Source organism: Centroberyx affinis, unplaced genomic scaffold, assembly GCF_046629955.1.
Source record: "Centroberyx affinis isolate AG114_WGS23_722 - 3 ecotype Tasmania unplaced genomic scaffold, CSIRO-AGI_Caff_v1 ptg006264l_1, whole genome shotgun sequence".
NCBI classification, from domain to species: Eukaryota; Metazoa; Chordata; class Actinopteri; order Beryciformes; family Berycidae; genus Centroberyx; species Centroberyx affinis.
Window position 1 is genome coordinate 48,886 of NW_027283188.1, and position 17,990 is coordinate 66,875.

Below are 17,990 nucleotides of genomic sequence, written 5' to 3' on the forward strand. Positions count from 1 at the left end.
TAGATGGATAATATGAAGTGTCCACATGAAGTCTGTTAAACTAACATGTTTGTACAATCAGAGCCTCGCATCCCCTTTATATAACAACCTAAGGTAAATCCACTTTCATCGGTTTGGTCATGGGTGCAGGGTATTTCAATTGATCAATACGCAACTGGTGTATGTAGACAAGGCGTCCAAGATTGTCTGATTGGTTAAAAACATACTGCAGTAGATGGGAGTGCGACGTTTTCTGTGTTTCCTTCTGTTTTTCCTATTCCCCCATGACCTGTTTTGGCCTCTTCAGTTGTGTGCAGCAAGTGTGAGCAGTCTGTCTTCTTCTCCAAAGAGAAAGAAGTAGCCATGCAACGTCCTCTGTTTGTCTTCATTTTATCACTTTTTTCAGTCTGGCTCCTTTCACTGGTTCGTACCCACCACACATGCTTCCTTATCATTCAAAATCAAAAAGTAGGTAAAACACATCGCAGCCGTCGCTCGGATGAAAGTGTGTCAAAGAACGGCACCAGGAGAAGCTTGTTCCCTTACTGTTTGTGTAAAGCAGAGATTGTCCAAGAGTTAAGTAACTGACAGTGTCGGTCCGATCGTGAATGGCGGGAATATAGCTAGATATTACGACTGGATCTGTATCAGTCTGGAACTCTTGGGTTCAGCCGGTTGTCCTGAGGCTGCATGTATTTTCCTCTGTCTGATCTCAGTCCTCTCTCTCTCTTGTCTCTTCTACACAGTCTGGAAGGCCTTGGTTTGGGCAGGGATCATAACTGGGGTGGCCCCCATACGGGTCAGGTTCCCGGGGCTCAGTTTCGGGGGTGGGCTGGGCTTAGAGTTGGAGGTAGACGTGGAGGTGGGTGGGATGCGGGGCTCGGGGGTCTTGGGGACGGCTTGGGTGTAGGCGGGGGGAGACTGAGGGAAGGCGGGGGCTTGGCAGTTCTCCTTGAGGGCCGCCACGGCAGGAACGCAGGCTCGTTGGCCCCGGGGTGCCATGTTGTGCACCATGGACTGAGTGGAGGAGGTGCCCGAGCGAGAGCTGCCAGAGCGGGATGAGGAGAGGGAGTTGGGCTTCACCAGCTTGGCTTTGGGGGCCTCCGCATCCTCCCTGGAACGAGCACAAAAGGGATTCCTCACTTCAAAGAATACCCTCAATGCACCAATACAACATTCACTAAATGCAACTACATACAACTACTACTACTACTGCTACTACTACCACTACTATTGCTGATACTTCTGCTGCTACTACTATTAATGATTACTATTGGTCACATTTTATTTGCAAAATCTAATGTTGATACTCAACTTCCTATCTAAGTTACTATAATGTGTCACAAAAATCAAGTGATATTTCTGGGCTATTTCTGGGCTAGGGTTAATCTTAGGGTTGGGGTTAATGTTAGAAATAGGGTCAGGTTAGGGTTAGGGTTAGTAAAATATATTAGGAAATAAAAAACATGAAAAATACATTACAAAAAAGTGGTCACATAAAAATGAATACATGTAATGAAATAAAATACAATAGAACAAAATACCAGAAGTAAACACGAGATTAAAAAAGTGGGCAAAATAAATATGTTGCTAGTCTTAGTATTAGTCTTGAGTCTAGACTGAGGGACAGTCAGAATCAATCCCCTTTAGTCTTGAGTTTAGACTAAGGGACACAATCAGTCACCTTTAATCACGAGTCAAGTCTGACGGACAGTCAGAATCAATCACCTTTAGTCTTGAGTCTAGACTGCAGTAGAGTCAGTGTGTGTGTGTGTGTGTGCGTGTGTTCACTGCTTAGCTAATTCTCCATACGGAAACGGTGCAGAAGTGCCTGTCTGGTTTCCATCCCTCATCTTTGCCCTCATCCTTGCTCCGCTACATTATTGATAGCCAGCCGTCCCCAGGAGCCTACATAATTCATCCTGACGCTTGCAAATCGGCAACAGTATGAATGCTGGAGTATTGTGCAAAAAAAAAAAAGAAAAGAAAACTGCTGTTGTAACAAATAGTGGCAGCATTTCAGGCCATAATTTAGGGTATGGAACCTATAGGAACTGTCTCTGAGGGGTAAAAGTGTTGCTGGATTTCTACTGTTGGGGCGTTGTTGGGGGCAGAGGGTGGAGTTGCATAGTTACACTATGCTTCAAGTGTGCTTTGATGATGTTAGTGCTAATTGAGTTGGCATTGTGGCTCAAGAAAGCACGGACTAATGGTTTAAGCTGGTATAAAGAAAGAAACATTGCCAGTTCCCCTTTTTATCACTTTGTTGCTGCATATCATGAGATGGTGAGAGTTGTCCTGATTGTTATGTGTGGTTATGATCCATAGAGAATGTCTTCAATCGATTCTATACCTGATTTCATTTGGAGTCTCCTCTTCTTCATATTTCTTCATCTCCTTCTTGCGGAACACCAGCCAGATGATGAGGATGATGAGGAGGACGCCAAAGGACACGCCAACCACCGCGCCTGCTACCACACCCATTCCCCTCACATCTGCACACACACACACACACACACACACATACACATTGAAATAGTATCTGTATGTGCTGTAGATAAGGCAAACAATGTGAATCACGCACAGATATAAACAAGGCCTACGCTATATGCATCAGAGTTTCCACAAGTTGTACCTCATGACCCAACAAATCTTCCTTGAGTTGTTTACGGCTGCTTTGTTTGTTAACTTCCAGCCTTCATAGTTCTCAAGGCTCAGCGTTGTGTAACTTGTGGTGAACTCTCATGGGAGCAACAGAAGTTTATGGCAGCAGAGAAATAAGTAATGTCAATTGCAGCCTATGGGGGAGCCAGCAATTGATGGATCCGATCAATAATCACAGTAGAGGGTTTTATTGCTGTGGGAGTCCCGCAGGTCCCATGAACATTTTTGCACAGGTTGTCTTGTGCCATATTGCGGGTGGTAGCCGATGGATATATGAGAGTGCTGTGCGACTGCTCTGATAGACAAAAGAGCCTAATTAAACATGGGCAAGCATGGATTTCAGTGGTCTCTACCAGATGTAACAGAGAGTAAGCCACCACCATCTTCCTCGCGTTTAATTTTCTAATAAGCAATGGTGTAGATGTAGATTGAGAAATGCGTATCTATGATTGATGTTTCTCACATCTCATTTAATAAGGCACAATAAAGACTTGCTTTTCAATTCTGCTTTGGAGTGAGGCAGGCATACATGTATCTGCTGCCCCAATCAATCTGTCACACGTGGTTTGTCAAGGTAAATCATGGGTTGGTTAGCAATTATAGGCCTCAAGGCAGGTGTGTGATGATCATGGGTGGGGCGGTCGTTTTAGCTGGTGTGGGAAAAGAACTGGCGGGAGCAAGCGGCCACAGGATGTTGACAGATCCGTCTTCCTATAATTACACAAACAGCTTTTAAATCAAAAGCTGCGTATATTCAGGATCCAGGGTTTGGGGCGGGGTTAGGGCCGTCCACTCACAGTGCATCTTGACCTCCACTGTGCAGCTCTCCTCTCCCACGTCGTTGCTGGCCGTGCATTTGTAGACGCCGGCGCTGTCCTTGGTCAAGTTCCTCAACGTCACAATCTCTGGGTTTTTCAAATCTGGTAGTACAGAAGAAAAGGAAGGAGGACGCAAAACATTATTCACAAGTAAAATGTAAAGTCGTGGCGTAAAATGGACATTTCAATACTTCAATACAGTTCTGAAAGATTCTCTTCAATATTGAATTTTAGAAACGTGCGATACTTTCAAGAAGTGTTTTCTGCAGGCTGACATGCGATTTCAACATCACCTCCGGGGGGCGTATATGGATTGGAATAGTTACAAGACGAAGACGAAAAAAGAAGAATTGGAATAGACAGAGCCTCAGTCTAGCTCTTGACAGTGGACTGCAGCAGTCAGCACAAAACTCAACAACAGTCAAACAGATGAAAACATGGCAACAGCATCAAACAGCCCACAGTCTTGAACTGAATCCCAGCCCATCTAAACACCTAAAGATGACAAAACTGGTGCCAGGAGTGAAATATGGAACTATTTAAATTTCAGAGCCGATAAATGACACCTAACTGAAAAATCAAAACCCCAAAATTGCTACAAAGCAGGGTAACACATTGCTTGAAGGTTTTTCTTCCTGTATTATCTTTTTTTTTAAATGTTAAACTTTCTATTGGTATCAAAGTCGAAATCCTGGTATCGTGACAACACTAACAGACACGTACACACACACACACACACACACAGTGTCTCAGCAGGCTTACCTATAAGGGCTAGTGGAGGCAGCTTTCCAACGTATTTGCCCTTGTCCAGTACCCTCTCCCATTTGTAGCGGATGGGATCGGAGCCATCGGCAGACTTGCAGCTCATCTTCACATCGCCACCCTCCAACAGTTTGCCCTCCATCCAGCACCGCGGCTTGGATGGCTTCACTGCAGAAACATAATCAGGCACAAACACAGGCGTCCTTGTATGTTCCTTCCACACACACACTCCATACAGTAGATTGCACTATTACACTCCATGATTCATGTCCAGGTTTGTGGGGTTTTTATCAGCACAACCCCTCCATTTGCAAAGTGTATCATACAGTAATAGCAACTGTCCTCTGCTGTTTTACTCTCTTCCTGGCATAAACTAAATCTGAAAAAACTGCTTTACAAACATTGCATTTACAAATTATGTTACAGGGTGTAATAGGGCATCAGGAACACATACAAATTTCCCAAAACTGTTTCTCTTAAACTACAGTTCTGCAGGCAAGCAGTTTGGCTTTCTTTGATGCCCTGTCTTGTCTTAAAAGTGGTGCATTGGATTTGCTCAGAGGCACGGACACCCAGTAGCATATGCATTAAATGTGCAACCTCCAATTAGCATAATGATTTCATTGGCTGTCACCTGCGCCACTGCTCAAAATAGGCTGATGGTAATCTGACTCTGACACAGCAATTACTGCCACCGTAAACTCCCGAATCACATCTAATTAACGGGAAGCAGATTTTACGCAGTGGGCCGCAGTTACGGTTGGGTTTCATGACAAACCCCCCGCGGTGTTTTTTCAACCTTTAAACTGAGTTGAGCAGGCTGTAAGAGTGACAGGGCAAAGAAATAGCTTAGGTAGTGCATAAAAGAAAGTGGAAGGTCTACTAGAAAGTGTGAGCAAAGCCAAAATGATGTCTTATTCTACAAGTGGTATTATGTGGGTGTCTACAAAGGGAATGGGGGGAGAGAGGGATATTCACACAGTGAGAGTGAGGCTCAGTATGCAACCGGCGCACTTGACATCTAGTATGAGCAGGAAAACTTTTAAAAAAAAACCTGGTGTACAACCATTATGCAAGACCCGGAGATCAGTGTGGTGGAGCAGAGAGTGGGAGTGCACTGCTGTAACAACTGATTCAATGTACTTATGTGTGGAAATCCAGCTGCCTCTGGGAAATGGAGTGTGTTCAGTAGACTAGAAGATGAAGCAGTGCATTATTCAGAAACGGGTGCTATAAACCACTGGGGTTCATTTATGCCAGTGATGTATTGGATGGTAATGTTGTGTTTGTTCTTAAACCTGTGGAGGATAGCAGTACATCAATGATGCATCCAATTCTGTGAGAACAACAATGGAATGAGGTAAGCAAGCTCAGTATATGTGCTTCAATCAGGGATATGCAGAATTACTTATTCCTATGTCCTTCACACGTGTAAATTAGGCAATAAAGTAATATTCTTCTAGAATAATATAATTCCAGGGGAAGTGGAAGGCAAATTGAATTCTGGTCTCCTGAATCCCAGTCCTACATCATTACCTCTTGCAAGACAATTCTAGTCAATATATTAGCATCAAATTAAGTTGAGCGATTTACTTTCCTCATGATATTTCTGAACATCATGAATAAATTCTGATAAATTGTGATCACCAACATTCAGCTTGTCTAATGATAACCTGTTTTGTTGGCCTGTGTGAAATGTCATAATTTGGCTGTATTTTATGACAGTGGAGGTTGGCGGCTCAAAAAGTTGAAGATGGCAGGTCTCTGGAAAATGCAGAACAGGCCTTGGGAAATTGCAGGATAAAAGGATATGGCCCAAAAATATATAGCTATTAAGTCTACTTTACACAAGACTAAGCAAGTTATGTTTTAAGTAAAACGTTTTTTTTTTTAATGGGGAGCATCATCCTCCTTATTCTCTATGGCCCAGCAATCCCTGATCAAACAAATGCAAAATCCTTTGAAGAATTTACAGGAAAGACATTCTTATTATATTTCAGCCCTATTTGAACAGATATGTATGGCATGACAAGACTGCCAGAAAGGTGCAGAAGAACCTCTGATTTGGTGTTTCAAAACACCACAAAAATGTTGCAAAACTTCAGTGTAGCATTCTTGTCCCACAAAACACTCACCAAGCAAGTATGTTGGGGCGCTGCATGTTTTTTAACACCACCAAGATGAGGTGTTTGACTATCTTTCGTGCCAAGAGTTTTGGGGTTTCATGACACTTCTTGTTCTACAGTGTCCTCAGTGAGCCCTCTCTCCATCTCTGGTTTCTTCCATACCAAACCCCAAGGGTCCAGCAGCCACTTACCCAGCACGATGAGGCTGATGGTGCTCCAGTGGTATTTCCCACCATTCTTGACTTTGCAGCTGTACTCCCCAGAGTCTATCAGCGACAAGTCACTGATCAGCAGAGAGGCGTCGCCCTTTAAGTACTCTCCTGCAAAGGCCACCCGGCCCCGCTCCGCTTCATTGGGGTCGTACACCCGTCCAGCAAAGTAGGTGATCACCTGGTAGGAAAGGGGAATAGGTGGGTGGGTGTGTTGGTGGAGTTGGGTGGGGGTAAACAAGGTAGACAATGTACTATTGTGTTACAATTTCAAGTTACCACGTGATCATGATTTAAAAGCATTATTTAGACATATTAATATTACATTGCCCTCTCTTTTGTACAATCCCTGTCTCATTTGTCTTAAAAATCCTTCTTTAATCCATTTTCTCCGTTTCATCTACATGATTTAAGTGGATTTAATAGGTGAAATCAATAATGGGTCATAGCTTTCACGTGGATTTGCTTTAACAATTATGTTCATGTTGTATAATTCTTATAATTTACCTCATGCATATCATCCTATTTAGTATAAATACCTCATGGTACACTGGTCCAATGCAATATTGGACACTCACTGCACCTCCTCTGCAGCTATGTTGTGTGCCATGCTACCCAAACACACATAGTGTATATAGTGTATACTGAATGCATATTTGTAGAGTGATTATACTATAGTCTATAGTCTATGATGTTTTACAGTCTATGATATGTTTTCAACAGATTTCCTGTCAAATCTGACCTGGTGACACACAATAATACAGTGTAGAGGCTGGTAGAGGCAAACTTCTCGACTGTGGTCTTGTTTGTTTACCGTAACCAGACTAGTACCTCAAATGTGACATGTAAATGAGGGGAAAAATCACTATGAATATCAGCTCTATGAGTTGTTAATTTGGTGTGTGCTGCCCTGAATAAGCATTTACCCTCACATGGGGAGACACTTACCACTCTCTGCCTGTTAGTAGGCTTGAGGAACAGCCACTCAATGTCCAGCGTCGGGGCGTCGCCCGCCCAGAACTGATGGTGGCAGGGCAAGGTGGCATTGTCTCCAACAACCCTCTTCATCTCCGTCTGGGCACATGTCGTCAGCACACCCAGCAGGACTGCAAGTAGAAAGACAGACAGGTCAAAGATAGGTCAAGAATCTCATGTTAAATATGGAATGGAGTTCCAGTTAGTCAGACCCTTAGGTGTTACAAGATAAACAGAGATAAAGGCGGTAAGAGGTTTTCATTTCACAATGAAAATAAAACAAAATTCATGGACATTTTTGCTACAAGCGGTGAAATGAGCTTGTAGGTCCCAGGCATTTCACATTCCAATTCCAAACACTTTGTGGAGGATTTGCCTTGGGCAATTTACAGTGCTACCTCCACATTTGGCAGTTAAGAGTGCAGAGCGCTCCACATTCTTTTTCCCTAGCACATTCATTATAGAGAATTACCAAATGTTAACACACTCACTCACTTCACATGGGCCAGTTAGATAAGTACTGGAACCAATACGGTCTATTGCTGCCTTCAATTGCTGTTGGAAATTCGTCATTTTGAGTTGTGAGAACATGAACGACACAACAAAGTGGTAAATACAACTGGTAGAGTCAGAATTTCCAATGATATTCAAATGTAGGGTATGGTGTTATGTTTAAGGAGTGTGCTTTTATGGAAAAATGGAGGAAAGGCATGCCAACAATTGATAGTAAAAGCATGTAACATCAGTTACATTCTGCATGTTCATTCTCTCACAGTAGCACTGTGCTCCTTGATTTCTAAAATCAAACAACACTAGGAGCACTTGAAGGCAGCATTTACCCTTGTAGAGCAGTAGAACCCCTACAATGGGAATTTCCATTGTATCAGTTTCCATTTGTAACAAAGTAGCTGCAGTTTACGACTCTCTGCACGTTGTCTCTACTCACACTAAAAAGCAGGAGCATGCACACACACACACACACACACACACACACACACACACACTCATCTTGTGTACCAGACATCTGTGACATTTTAGAGATGTAATCATTGTTAATGACAGTATATGCAATACTCTTAACAATTTTACATCACATTTAATCCCACACAGTGCACAGAAACAGCTTTTTCACCTTGTCACAACACACAAAAACACAATTAAACTTGGCCTTTCTGTGAATTGAGAGGCATTAATTTGTATGTAAAGTCAAACATCAGCACAGTTAATTCATGTCTGTGGCAGTTAGAGTACAGTACAATTACAGTACAGTATAAAACAGAATGAGACATGCCATGCCAGACAGCAGACGGCGTAGATAAGATCGTTTTCTGGAGGGATTATCTGGAAGTCATCTCTTAAGCGATTTCAGCGGATTGAGGGTGAAAATGAGCCATTCACTAATTCCACATAAATCTGTTATTATACTGTAGATCAGCAGCAAGAGCTTGAACGAGATAATCAAATCAATGAGGCTGTCGTCAAAATGAGAGCAAATATGATTTTAAGAGACAAAGGATGCAGTTTAGGAGATTAAGCCAATCTGGAACTGATTAGAGGAGAATTTGCCAAAAAAAACAAACAATGCCTGTACTTTCTTCAAAGAACAGTAGCACCACATTATGTTAAACCCAACCATATCAAATATCATCTTTCAGCCATAAATACCTCACAGGGTCACCATGAGTAATTGGGAACCAAGAGCTAAGTATTTTATGCAGGTTACACTGATAAAAAGCCTGTAACAGACAGGATCCATGGTCCAATGGGTAAGATCCAGAAGGGATCTCAGCTTACCAACCGCAGCAGGACAGATAGTGATACTGGCAGTGCTTTCTGGGATAGAATGACCAAGAGGCTGAGGATGAAAGCCTGAGCCTTCAATTGTTTTCCCCTTTTATTTATTTATCCTTCTTTGGACAGTGATCAACTGTATGGGCTGTGATGTCCTGGTGGCTGGACGCGTTTGTGCCCAGTCTGGGGAGCCCGGGACCAAAATAGAACCAAAAAAATGTGTGTGTGTGTGTGTTTTTGCTGTAGAATATGTGTGCGTGCATGTTTTTGAACACGAACAGGCATGTGTCTATGAGTTTGCGTGTGTGTGTGAGTGCGTGCGTGGGTGTGTATGTGCATTATGTGTGTGTATCTGTGTGTGTGTGCATGTATGAATGTGTCTGTTAGTGGTAGAATGTGTATGTGTATGGGTACAAACAGGCATGTGTCTGTGAGTTTGTGTGTGTGTGTGTATGTGTGTGTGTGTGTGTGTGTAGCCATGCATGTGTGCATACGTCTGTGCATATGCATATATTTGTGTGTGTGTATATGTGTGTATGTGCGTATTAGGTGTAGAAGTAGATGTTTATGAGCACTAACAGGCATGTGTCTTTGTGTGTGTGTGTGTGTGTGTGTGTGTATGTGCACGTTGACACATGCACATGCACACCCCTGTCCATAAGCGATTATCACCACAAAGGGGCCGGAGCCTCTTGGCTGGGAGGGTGGCTCACTGAGAAGAGAGAGGTGCACGGGAGCTCCTTTGTTCCTCTGAAAGCAGAAGCCCAGGGGGTGAGTTGTGCTCCAGTAAACTCCCTCCTCCTTCCCAGTAGACTCCTCGCCGGACCCAATTATAGCGGCACTGGGCGCCGGCGGGACACGGCCGCGGACCCGGTTACCCTTCAAACGGTGGAAAAGTCACCGCCGCCTTCCCCGCCCCGCTCGCTCACATGGCGAGTCAGCACATCGGCCCGAGCTCCGAGGCGGCCGCCGCAGAAAAGCTCCGATCTGAGGAGGAAGACTTAAAATAGAGAAAGGAGGACAAACTTCTGCCTTCGAGCCCGGTTCTTCTGGAGCTCCTAATTGTTTCTTTCTCCGTCCTCTCGTTGGGTGGGGGGGTTATTCTTTCTTTAAGTGTCATCTCCTGCTTCGTTCCATGTATTGTAGCTCTAGGTTTTTGCTCTTAGATTTCACTGTGGTCAAAGTTCTCGTGCTTTATGGGCTGGGATGGAATGATGCCACCAAATATGGATCAAGGTAAGACTTATGGCTGTTTTGAGGTTATGGCTAGGCATTTCATGGTTTAGGCTTAGGGTTACACACCATTTCTTGCTTTTAACCCTAGAGTCATTTTACTGACCACATCTCCTCATGCAGGCCATTCCAAAAGCCTAGTATAGGTCTCTCGTTACAGACGCATTATGGTTCTTTGAGTCTAACCTGGACTGTGCATGGCTGAGACCCTTGCCGGAGGATCTCAGGCTGCTTTCCTGCTTACAGGAGGATAAAAGATTGATGATGTAGTCAGAAGCCATGCCTACTACTTCAATATTACCTGTAAGTACTGTATAATATAAGTATAATAACTTTGAAGAATAAGATGTTCAGTGTTTCAGCCATGATTGCAGCTAGATAAATATCTCTATTGACTCTGCTGGTCAGGTAATTTTGGGAGTGTGGTCATTGGTAGCTGATGTTAGTCATGCCAAACTTGCAATGCTTTGGTATTGAATCAGCAATCAGTGCTATACCAGCCTGTGCCCATATACTGTAGTTTACATTGCAACAGTCCAGGTTGTCCAGCTTGGACAACAGTGGGTCAAAGGTACAGTACAGCAACTGTTGGAAAATGGTTGTATTTCCAAGATCATGTCTCTGCTGGCTGGTCAGGATGTAAGCATAACTCAGAGCATAACATAGCATAGCATAGCCTGTAGCCTGTTTCCTACTGTGTAAAACGGCACTAGGCAAGATTTTGATGTAAAAATACACCGGTCTTCTCAGCCTAAATCACAGAAGTGGGGCTGCAACAGAGAAGAGCGTCCCATCTGCACTAATTCACAAGCCATAGATTCACCCTATTAGCGCAAATTATTATTGTTATTACCCCGGTGTCAGTATGGTCACCGGCAGGAAGTGATGAATCAAAACCTGGATCACTTTCTGATGAAAACAGAGACAAATATGTGTGTGTACAATAAAACTTTGAATGGCAATGAGAATGTTTTAACTATTAGTGATTTAAAGGGAAAATCCATCCTAAAATCCACATCCTTGCATTTCTGGGTCCATTTTGTCATTTGATGGTGTGTTTTTCTTATTCCTGTGGATAAGTGGCCTCGTCAGATATTTCCAGCACAGCTACAAAGAAGTCTGACAGCAGAAAATTGTTCAGCCATCATATAACATCAAACGTCAGGTTTTGGTGTCAGTCCCTCAAAATCAAAGAGCGAGGGCTTCTTTCTAGAGCCGCCATTTTGTACTGATGTTCAACAATCATACAGGGAGAAATCCATCGGAGAAGAGGCAGAGAGACCAATTTCTCCACCAAAGTTACTTTTTCTGTTGCCATGACATCATGATGAGTTGGACTGTAAGAAAATTTCAGTTCAAGGTGTGTCCCTGATAACGGTATGTTCAGAATAAACAACTGTCTGAGAGGGACATGATACAGTCTGGGCATGTACCCATTTGCAGCAGGCTACTCATGGGAAAAGACTCACACTCACACACACACACACACACACACGCATGCTCAGTCAGTCATGCGTAACTGAACATCTTGAGTGTAAAAGTCCATCAAAAGAAGCTGAGGTGATACATGTCTTGGTGGTTCGACTGTTCGTGACGTCAAGGTTTCAAATGCAGCTGATGACCTTAGTCTCCTGTCATCTCCGCCCATCTTTCCTGTCATTCTCTCCTGCGTACGATCTAATAAAGCAGAACTACAATAGCTGAGAAATTGGCCTTGATGGCTGGTAACCTTGAAATGCATCTTCAGATCAAAGATGTCCTTAACCGGGTTTCCATCCATGTATTTCTATGTGAATTATGATGTAGTGAATTAGAAAGGCTGAACGGCTACAGGATTTTGTTTGAGAATAAATAATAGATTTTCGTATGCGTGTTCGTATGTCACACACACACACACACACACACACACACACACACACACATCTCCCACCCAACATAGAGAAGCAGAGACCACAGGTGGATACTGGGTGGTGCTTGGGTCTGCAATGCACAGGCAGCAGCAGCAGAGAGCGAGCAGGTGAGCTTGACAGCTTAAATAGACCGTCCAACTGCTTGACTGCCTGAACTAGCTTCGCTTCATTAAACGTAACAGCTTCATTTTACGCTTTTAAAATCACAGAAACCAAACGAAAAGCACCACAAAGAACTCACAATCAAAACCAGAAGGTCCTCGGTGGAGCGCAAACCTCCACCAATCTTCAACTTGCAAAGCTGCAGCCTCCGTAACGGTTTATGCTTCTCGTTTGTTTTTTGCAGGTTTGATTTTCCGATAAAATACCGTGTGAATGCAATGCTGTTTAGCAGCCGACTTGGAAGTCCCAGATGTCGGGTTTTCCCACCTGCACATGAACGCAGCATTATATTTATGACTAAAAAAATCGTCTAATGGGTCTAATCCTAGATCCAGATCACCACCAAATTCCAATCAACTGATCCTTGGGCAAAGGCCTATCTGTCTACTAAAGTCCAAGTAAAATCCCTCTGTAACTTTTTGAGATATCTCACTAACAAACAGAGAAAGAGACAGATTTCATTGGCGGAGGTAATAAAGACAAAATTTTGAGAAGGCACTCACAGGTGGAGATGGAAAGACAGAGAACTGCTTTTTGAAGGGTTTGGAAAGGACTACTGTACATGTTGGGGTTTGCACTGCTTTTAAATTTGCTCAAACCTCTTACTTCTTGAAGATAAGAGAAGCCAAAGAAAATTCCAGAAATGCAAAGAACATCTTTCAGATCTACTGAATGTTTGCAGGCCTACAGAGAGTTCATTTGACGCGCAATGATTAATGTACGTACGTTATCTCGCGTCCCTCCGCCCTGCTACTTTACCTGTTTCTCTGCACATTAGCTGCTATCTGGCGCGTGCAATCATTTGACCGAAGCCTTGAACACTGGAGGAGGAACGGGGGGAACCTACACTCAAAATGCTTTTGCCACCATCGCCGTAGTTTAGGCCTTCAAGAACGGAATAGTCCACAGTTTAATGCATGATCCAAGCAACAATAGTAAACTATGCAGATAATCCCTTGTCATTTTGGGATTGCAAGACGCCAAATTGAACGCCTATTGTCTTTACTTTCGCTGGAGCAGAACGTTACTCACTGCCGTCTTGTATTGTCGATTGTAATGTGAAACTCCCAAACTTCCACCGTCATTGTTTTCACGCCTGGTTTCTATCTAAGTATTTAATCAATGTTGATCTTTAAACCTTCCAGCATAAGTCACAGAATCCCTTAAAGCTGTACAGACACACACACACACACACACATCATATAAACACACACTCATCTCATCTCCTAGAGCAGCTTAAAGGAGAAATTCCCCCCTCGGATCTACGCTTACGCTGCTAGATCTCATCAATCTGTGCAGTTCAGCGCATTCCAGGAGTTGTTCGGTGATGAAGTGTTGTAATTTACTTTCCCTCGACCTGCCTCGTCTTCTTCTGGTCCAGTTAATGATTGCCTACGTTTCCCAGAATGCCTTTCGATAATTGCCAGAGAAGGGGCCTGAATTGGCGGCTTTCGATTTGGATGTTTTTCCCTAAAGGTGAGGTGTTATCCGCATCTTTGGGTTTCATGAAAAGGAAGTATTGATCACAGACTTGTCTACTTTCCACTGCATGCTTTCCCTCTATCCCTAGGATTAGAAGCACCTCATCTTAGGACTCCTCAACACAATATCAAACAACCCAGAGTTTAAGATCTTGCCATGCCAGTAGCAGCGCATCCTGCCTCAGGTAGAAAAATGAGACCGATCCCAAACAGTTCATTAGAATTTACGCGTAGATTTCATCACTCGTTTCATTTTTCAAGCAGCACCAAAAGTAGACGCCCTTGTCAGCACTAACATGCTGTACTGTGAGTTTTATATGTGTTTTGCTGACTGCGTAGCCCCTGTCTAGCCGAGAATGATTAAGGGGAACTTGCGGTTATGATCAATATGTGCTTCTTAGTTGGAGAAGTTACACCATTTGGCATCACTCACGGCGTGATTTATGATTTCTGTAAAATCACCTTCCACATTTCACACCCTAAACAAGAGTGCCACCTAACGTACCATCACTCCGTACGAGTCGGAGTGTCAGTGACATTTTACTGTGACTGTATATATGGACCTTTCAGTATCTCGGGACCAGCTGCCTTAAGGATTCAGTGCTGCTGCCTCCATAGCATTGACCTTCTCCGATCAATATGTAATACACTTCTGAGCTGCCAAGTCCTTTTTTGCTGCAATTTGCAACTTTTGTGCCCATTAGGTGGGAAATGGTGCTGACTGTGTTCGTGTGTGTGGCCACAGCACACACCCCAGCACACGGCGTGAATGAGAGTTCTCCTCAGTGAAACGGATAAGAGACGAAGCCACACTGTAGTGGACTGAAGGCTGCGGGGAAGGCTCGCTTCCCCGGAGTTTGCTGATCTTTCGGTGTCACACTCCATGTATTTCTGATGTCGCTACAGGCGAGGACGTCGTCCGCTTTACCGTCAGAGCTCGATTTCAGGTGTCGCGAACGCAGTGTAACCTTTGTGGCGTGCGCTTTGATTCGGCTCAACATCTAGAACGTACTGCACATGTTGGGAATGGCTGTCAGCAGGGGATATAGTGGGTAAACGCACCTAAACTCAGCTTACCTGTCTTTTTATTTGATGAAATGCAGTTGAACCATGTTTTTGACTTAAATTCATAGTATACCTCATAGTATTGGTGGTTGTTTGCCTTATCATAATAACCACCTGGAGGTCATAGTTCACCCTCCTTTAATTTCCCACTAATACCAATTGAAATGCATATTAAGACGTGATCGTATTGTTAATTTGGCCGCAAGAGGCATTACCAAAACATGCATGCTTCATATCAGAAAGCTTTACAGTCACTCAATTCTCCCAGTATTCTCAATATATTACATCATTTCTGTCTGCCATTTCTGGCTCCCCATTTGGCCTTTATATGGAACAAGCCTTATCACACAGAGTGACTTAGTATCAGCTTGTACCTGCACTTCAGGGGTCTTGGATATGTTTGTAACGATATTTAGCAGGCAGGAGAATGTTCACAAACTTGCTGTTACAGGATTAGAAATTGCACTTCTATCCAAACAAGGTCGCAAACAACAAGCAGAAGTCTGTTAAGTCGAGGACAAGACACTTTTTGTATCCTTAAGCTGTGTTAAATCTCAGTAATAGTTGAATTTTATGCAATTATTATTTAATTCTGTGGATTCAAATATATTATTCAAACTCTGCGTGCGCGTGTGTGTGTATGCTAATGCGTTTCTGTGTGCGCTTATGTGTGTCATTATGCAAAAACCCAATCTAATACACCATTTAAAACCCCCTTTCAATTGGCTCCTTGGCTGATCTAAAAGTTTGCCAATTATCAAAAGCCACAAAGTAGGTTTGGTTTTCATTAAGTCTAGTGCAGCAGCCCCGGGGCAGCTTGACACACTGTTACAGACATTCTTTTACCACTTGCAGGGAGGCTGTAAAAACAGGCCTAACACTGCAGACAGTGTGGTGTAAAAACATGACTAATTGGGGAGGAGAAGTTGGCTGGATGGCACCCCAACCAACCATGAACTAGACCATACATGGCTGTAAAAAACTAGACTGAGGTCCGGGGCAATTACAGCAACATGGAACTCAACTGGAGCGGAGGAAAACTTTGATTAGTCATTTCTTACTAAGAGCCTTTAAAAAACAGAGAGTGACCCTGGCTTGTCGGATGGATAGAGGGTTGCGCCCAGCACCGTCCCGTCACATGTGCGGCCATTTCTGCTCTATTGAGCCATGATTTCCATCCTGCATTCTGCTTTCTGCCCCGTTTCACACTCTGCGATCCATTAAAACACGAGGAAGATGGACTGCTTCCTTTGAAAGAGAGCATAATGAGGGTGCTGGACCCAGTCTGGGCCGGTTGCATTAGATTCAAAACCTGAACCATGATAAGTTTATGCATCTCCATTAAGCTGGAAAGACTATAGCCAGACAACAATAAAGGTGTTGAGTATTAATGTATCTACTACCCCACATTGTCTTAAAGGAAAACTTTAATATCTTAAAACACTTGAACACTATTAAACAGCTAGGGGCGATGTAGCTTTAATTTCTGGGTCCATTTTGTTATTTGGTGTATTTTTAACTCTATAACTATATTTATACACCCATAAATATTGATTTTAAAGTAATAAGCTGATGCCCCTTGTCTGTGGGTTATTAAAAGGCATTCTGGGAAATGTAGGAAGTCACCAACTGAAGCAGAAGTAGACAAGGCAGGTTGAGGGAAAGTGGGTACACCAAAAAAGTGAGTTATAACACTACAACACAAAATAACTCCTGGAATGCATCAGCACAGATTGATGATATAAAACAAAAGGATCCAAAGGGGGGGGGGATTCTCCTTGAACGACAGCACATTGCAAAAAATGTATTCCAACGGCTAAATAGAAACAGGCAGCAAACCTTCTACCCTTAATTTACTGCAGCCTTCTCCCAGAGATAAACACTAGCACTGACACATGTCATGCACACATGTCCCGGGCGTGCTGATTCCCCATAATGTCGGGTAATATGCGTGAGAAAAGAAGGAGTCGAGACGAAATTGGGAACAGGGAGTTTGACGCGCTCACGCTAGATGCTTCTGCTCGGACCGGGGTGCAGAATCTGAAGAGACCGCACTAATTATTTAGTGTTACTGAAATTTTCAAACACCCAAAGGCCACCCAGAGGATTTAATATTTTAACAGCTGACCAGTTTGTGATAGATTTGCGGGCTTTGAGTGACAAGCTGCTTTAGAACAACCACATCCTGCTGGCTATAAGTGGTTTCCTCTTCACATACAGTTTTGAGTTTGTCAGTGCATTACTACTGGAGTGTTTGTTTTATTTGTAAAGTTACGCTGAGATATATGTGGCATTGCTGTATTTCATTTCTAGGGCTGAACAATTAATCAAAATTTTATCGAAATCTCAATATGGCCCACTGCAATTTTCAAATTGCAGGAGGTGCAATATTTGTTAAAGGGGAAATGTCAAAATACCATTTTAAATGAAATATTGTGGTACTGCAGAGATGTCCTGGCCTACACATCATATTCTACAGACTTAAGAAAACATCTTTGTTTGGTACAGATCCCCGCAAAAGTCACACCATAATCATATGTTTTTCAATGAAAATGAAAATAATGATGTAAAAATGATCATTCGCTCTAATATCGCAAATCATATCACAATTGCAATATCAGTCCAAATAATCGCAATTACATATTTTTTCAAAATATGATTTTAAAATATTCATTTCAAATATAATTGTACTGACACAGGTGCAAAAATACATAAAAGTTATAGATATTCTGGGCTAAGAGTGTATTTGTTTGTGTATATGTTTGCAATAGATAATTCTCAATGAACTGGGATAGCCAAGGATCTGCTGATTAAC

At 43.0% G+C, this 17,990-nt stretch overlaps 1 protein-coding gene across 1 annotated transcript in view; it reads right to left on the reverse strand.

Moving 5' to 3' along the window:
- Nucleotides 1–717: 717 nt before the first annotated feature.
- LOC139638315 (CXADR-like membrane protein) overlaps nucleotides 718–17,990 on the reverse strand; it is a 66,189-nt gene continuing 48,916 nt past the window's right edge. The window contains exons 2-8 of the mRNA XM_071512417.1: nucleotides 16,717–16,758; nucleotides 7,507–7,664; nucleotides 6,541–6,739; nucleotides 4,224–4,391; nucleotides 3,441–3,563; nucleotides 2,333–2,474; nucleotides 718–1,093 (exon numbers count right to left, since the gene is read on the reverse strand). Of these exons, the coding sequence (XP_071368518.1) occupies nucleotides 718–1,093; nucleotides 2,333–2,474; nucleotides 3,441–3,563; nucleotides 4,224–4,391; nucleotides 6,541–6,739; nucleotides 7,507–7,664; nucleotides 16,717–16,758 (1,208 nt within the window). The remainder of the gene's footprint in view (nucleotides 1,094–2,332; nucleotides 2,475–3,440; nucleotides 3,564–4,223; nucleotides 4,392–6,540; nucleotides 6,740–7,506; nucleotides 7,665–16,716; nucleotides 16,759–17,990) is intronic.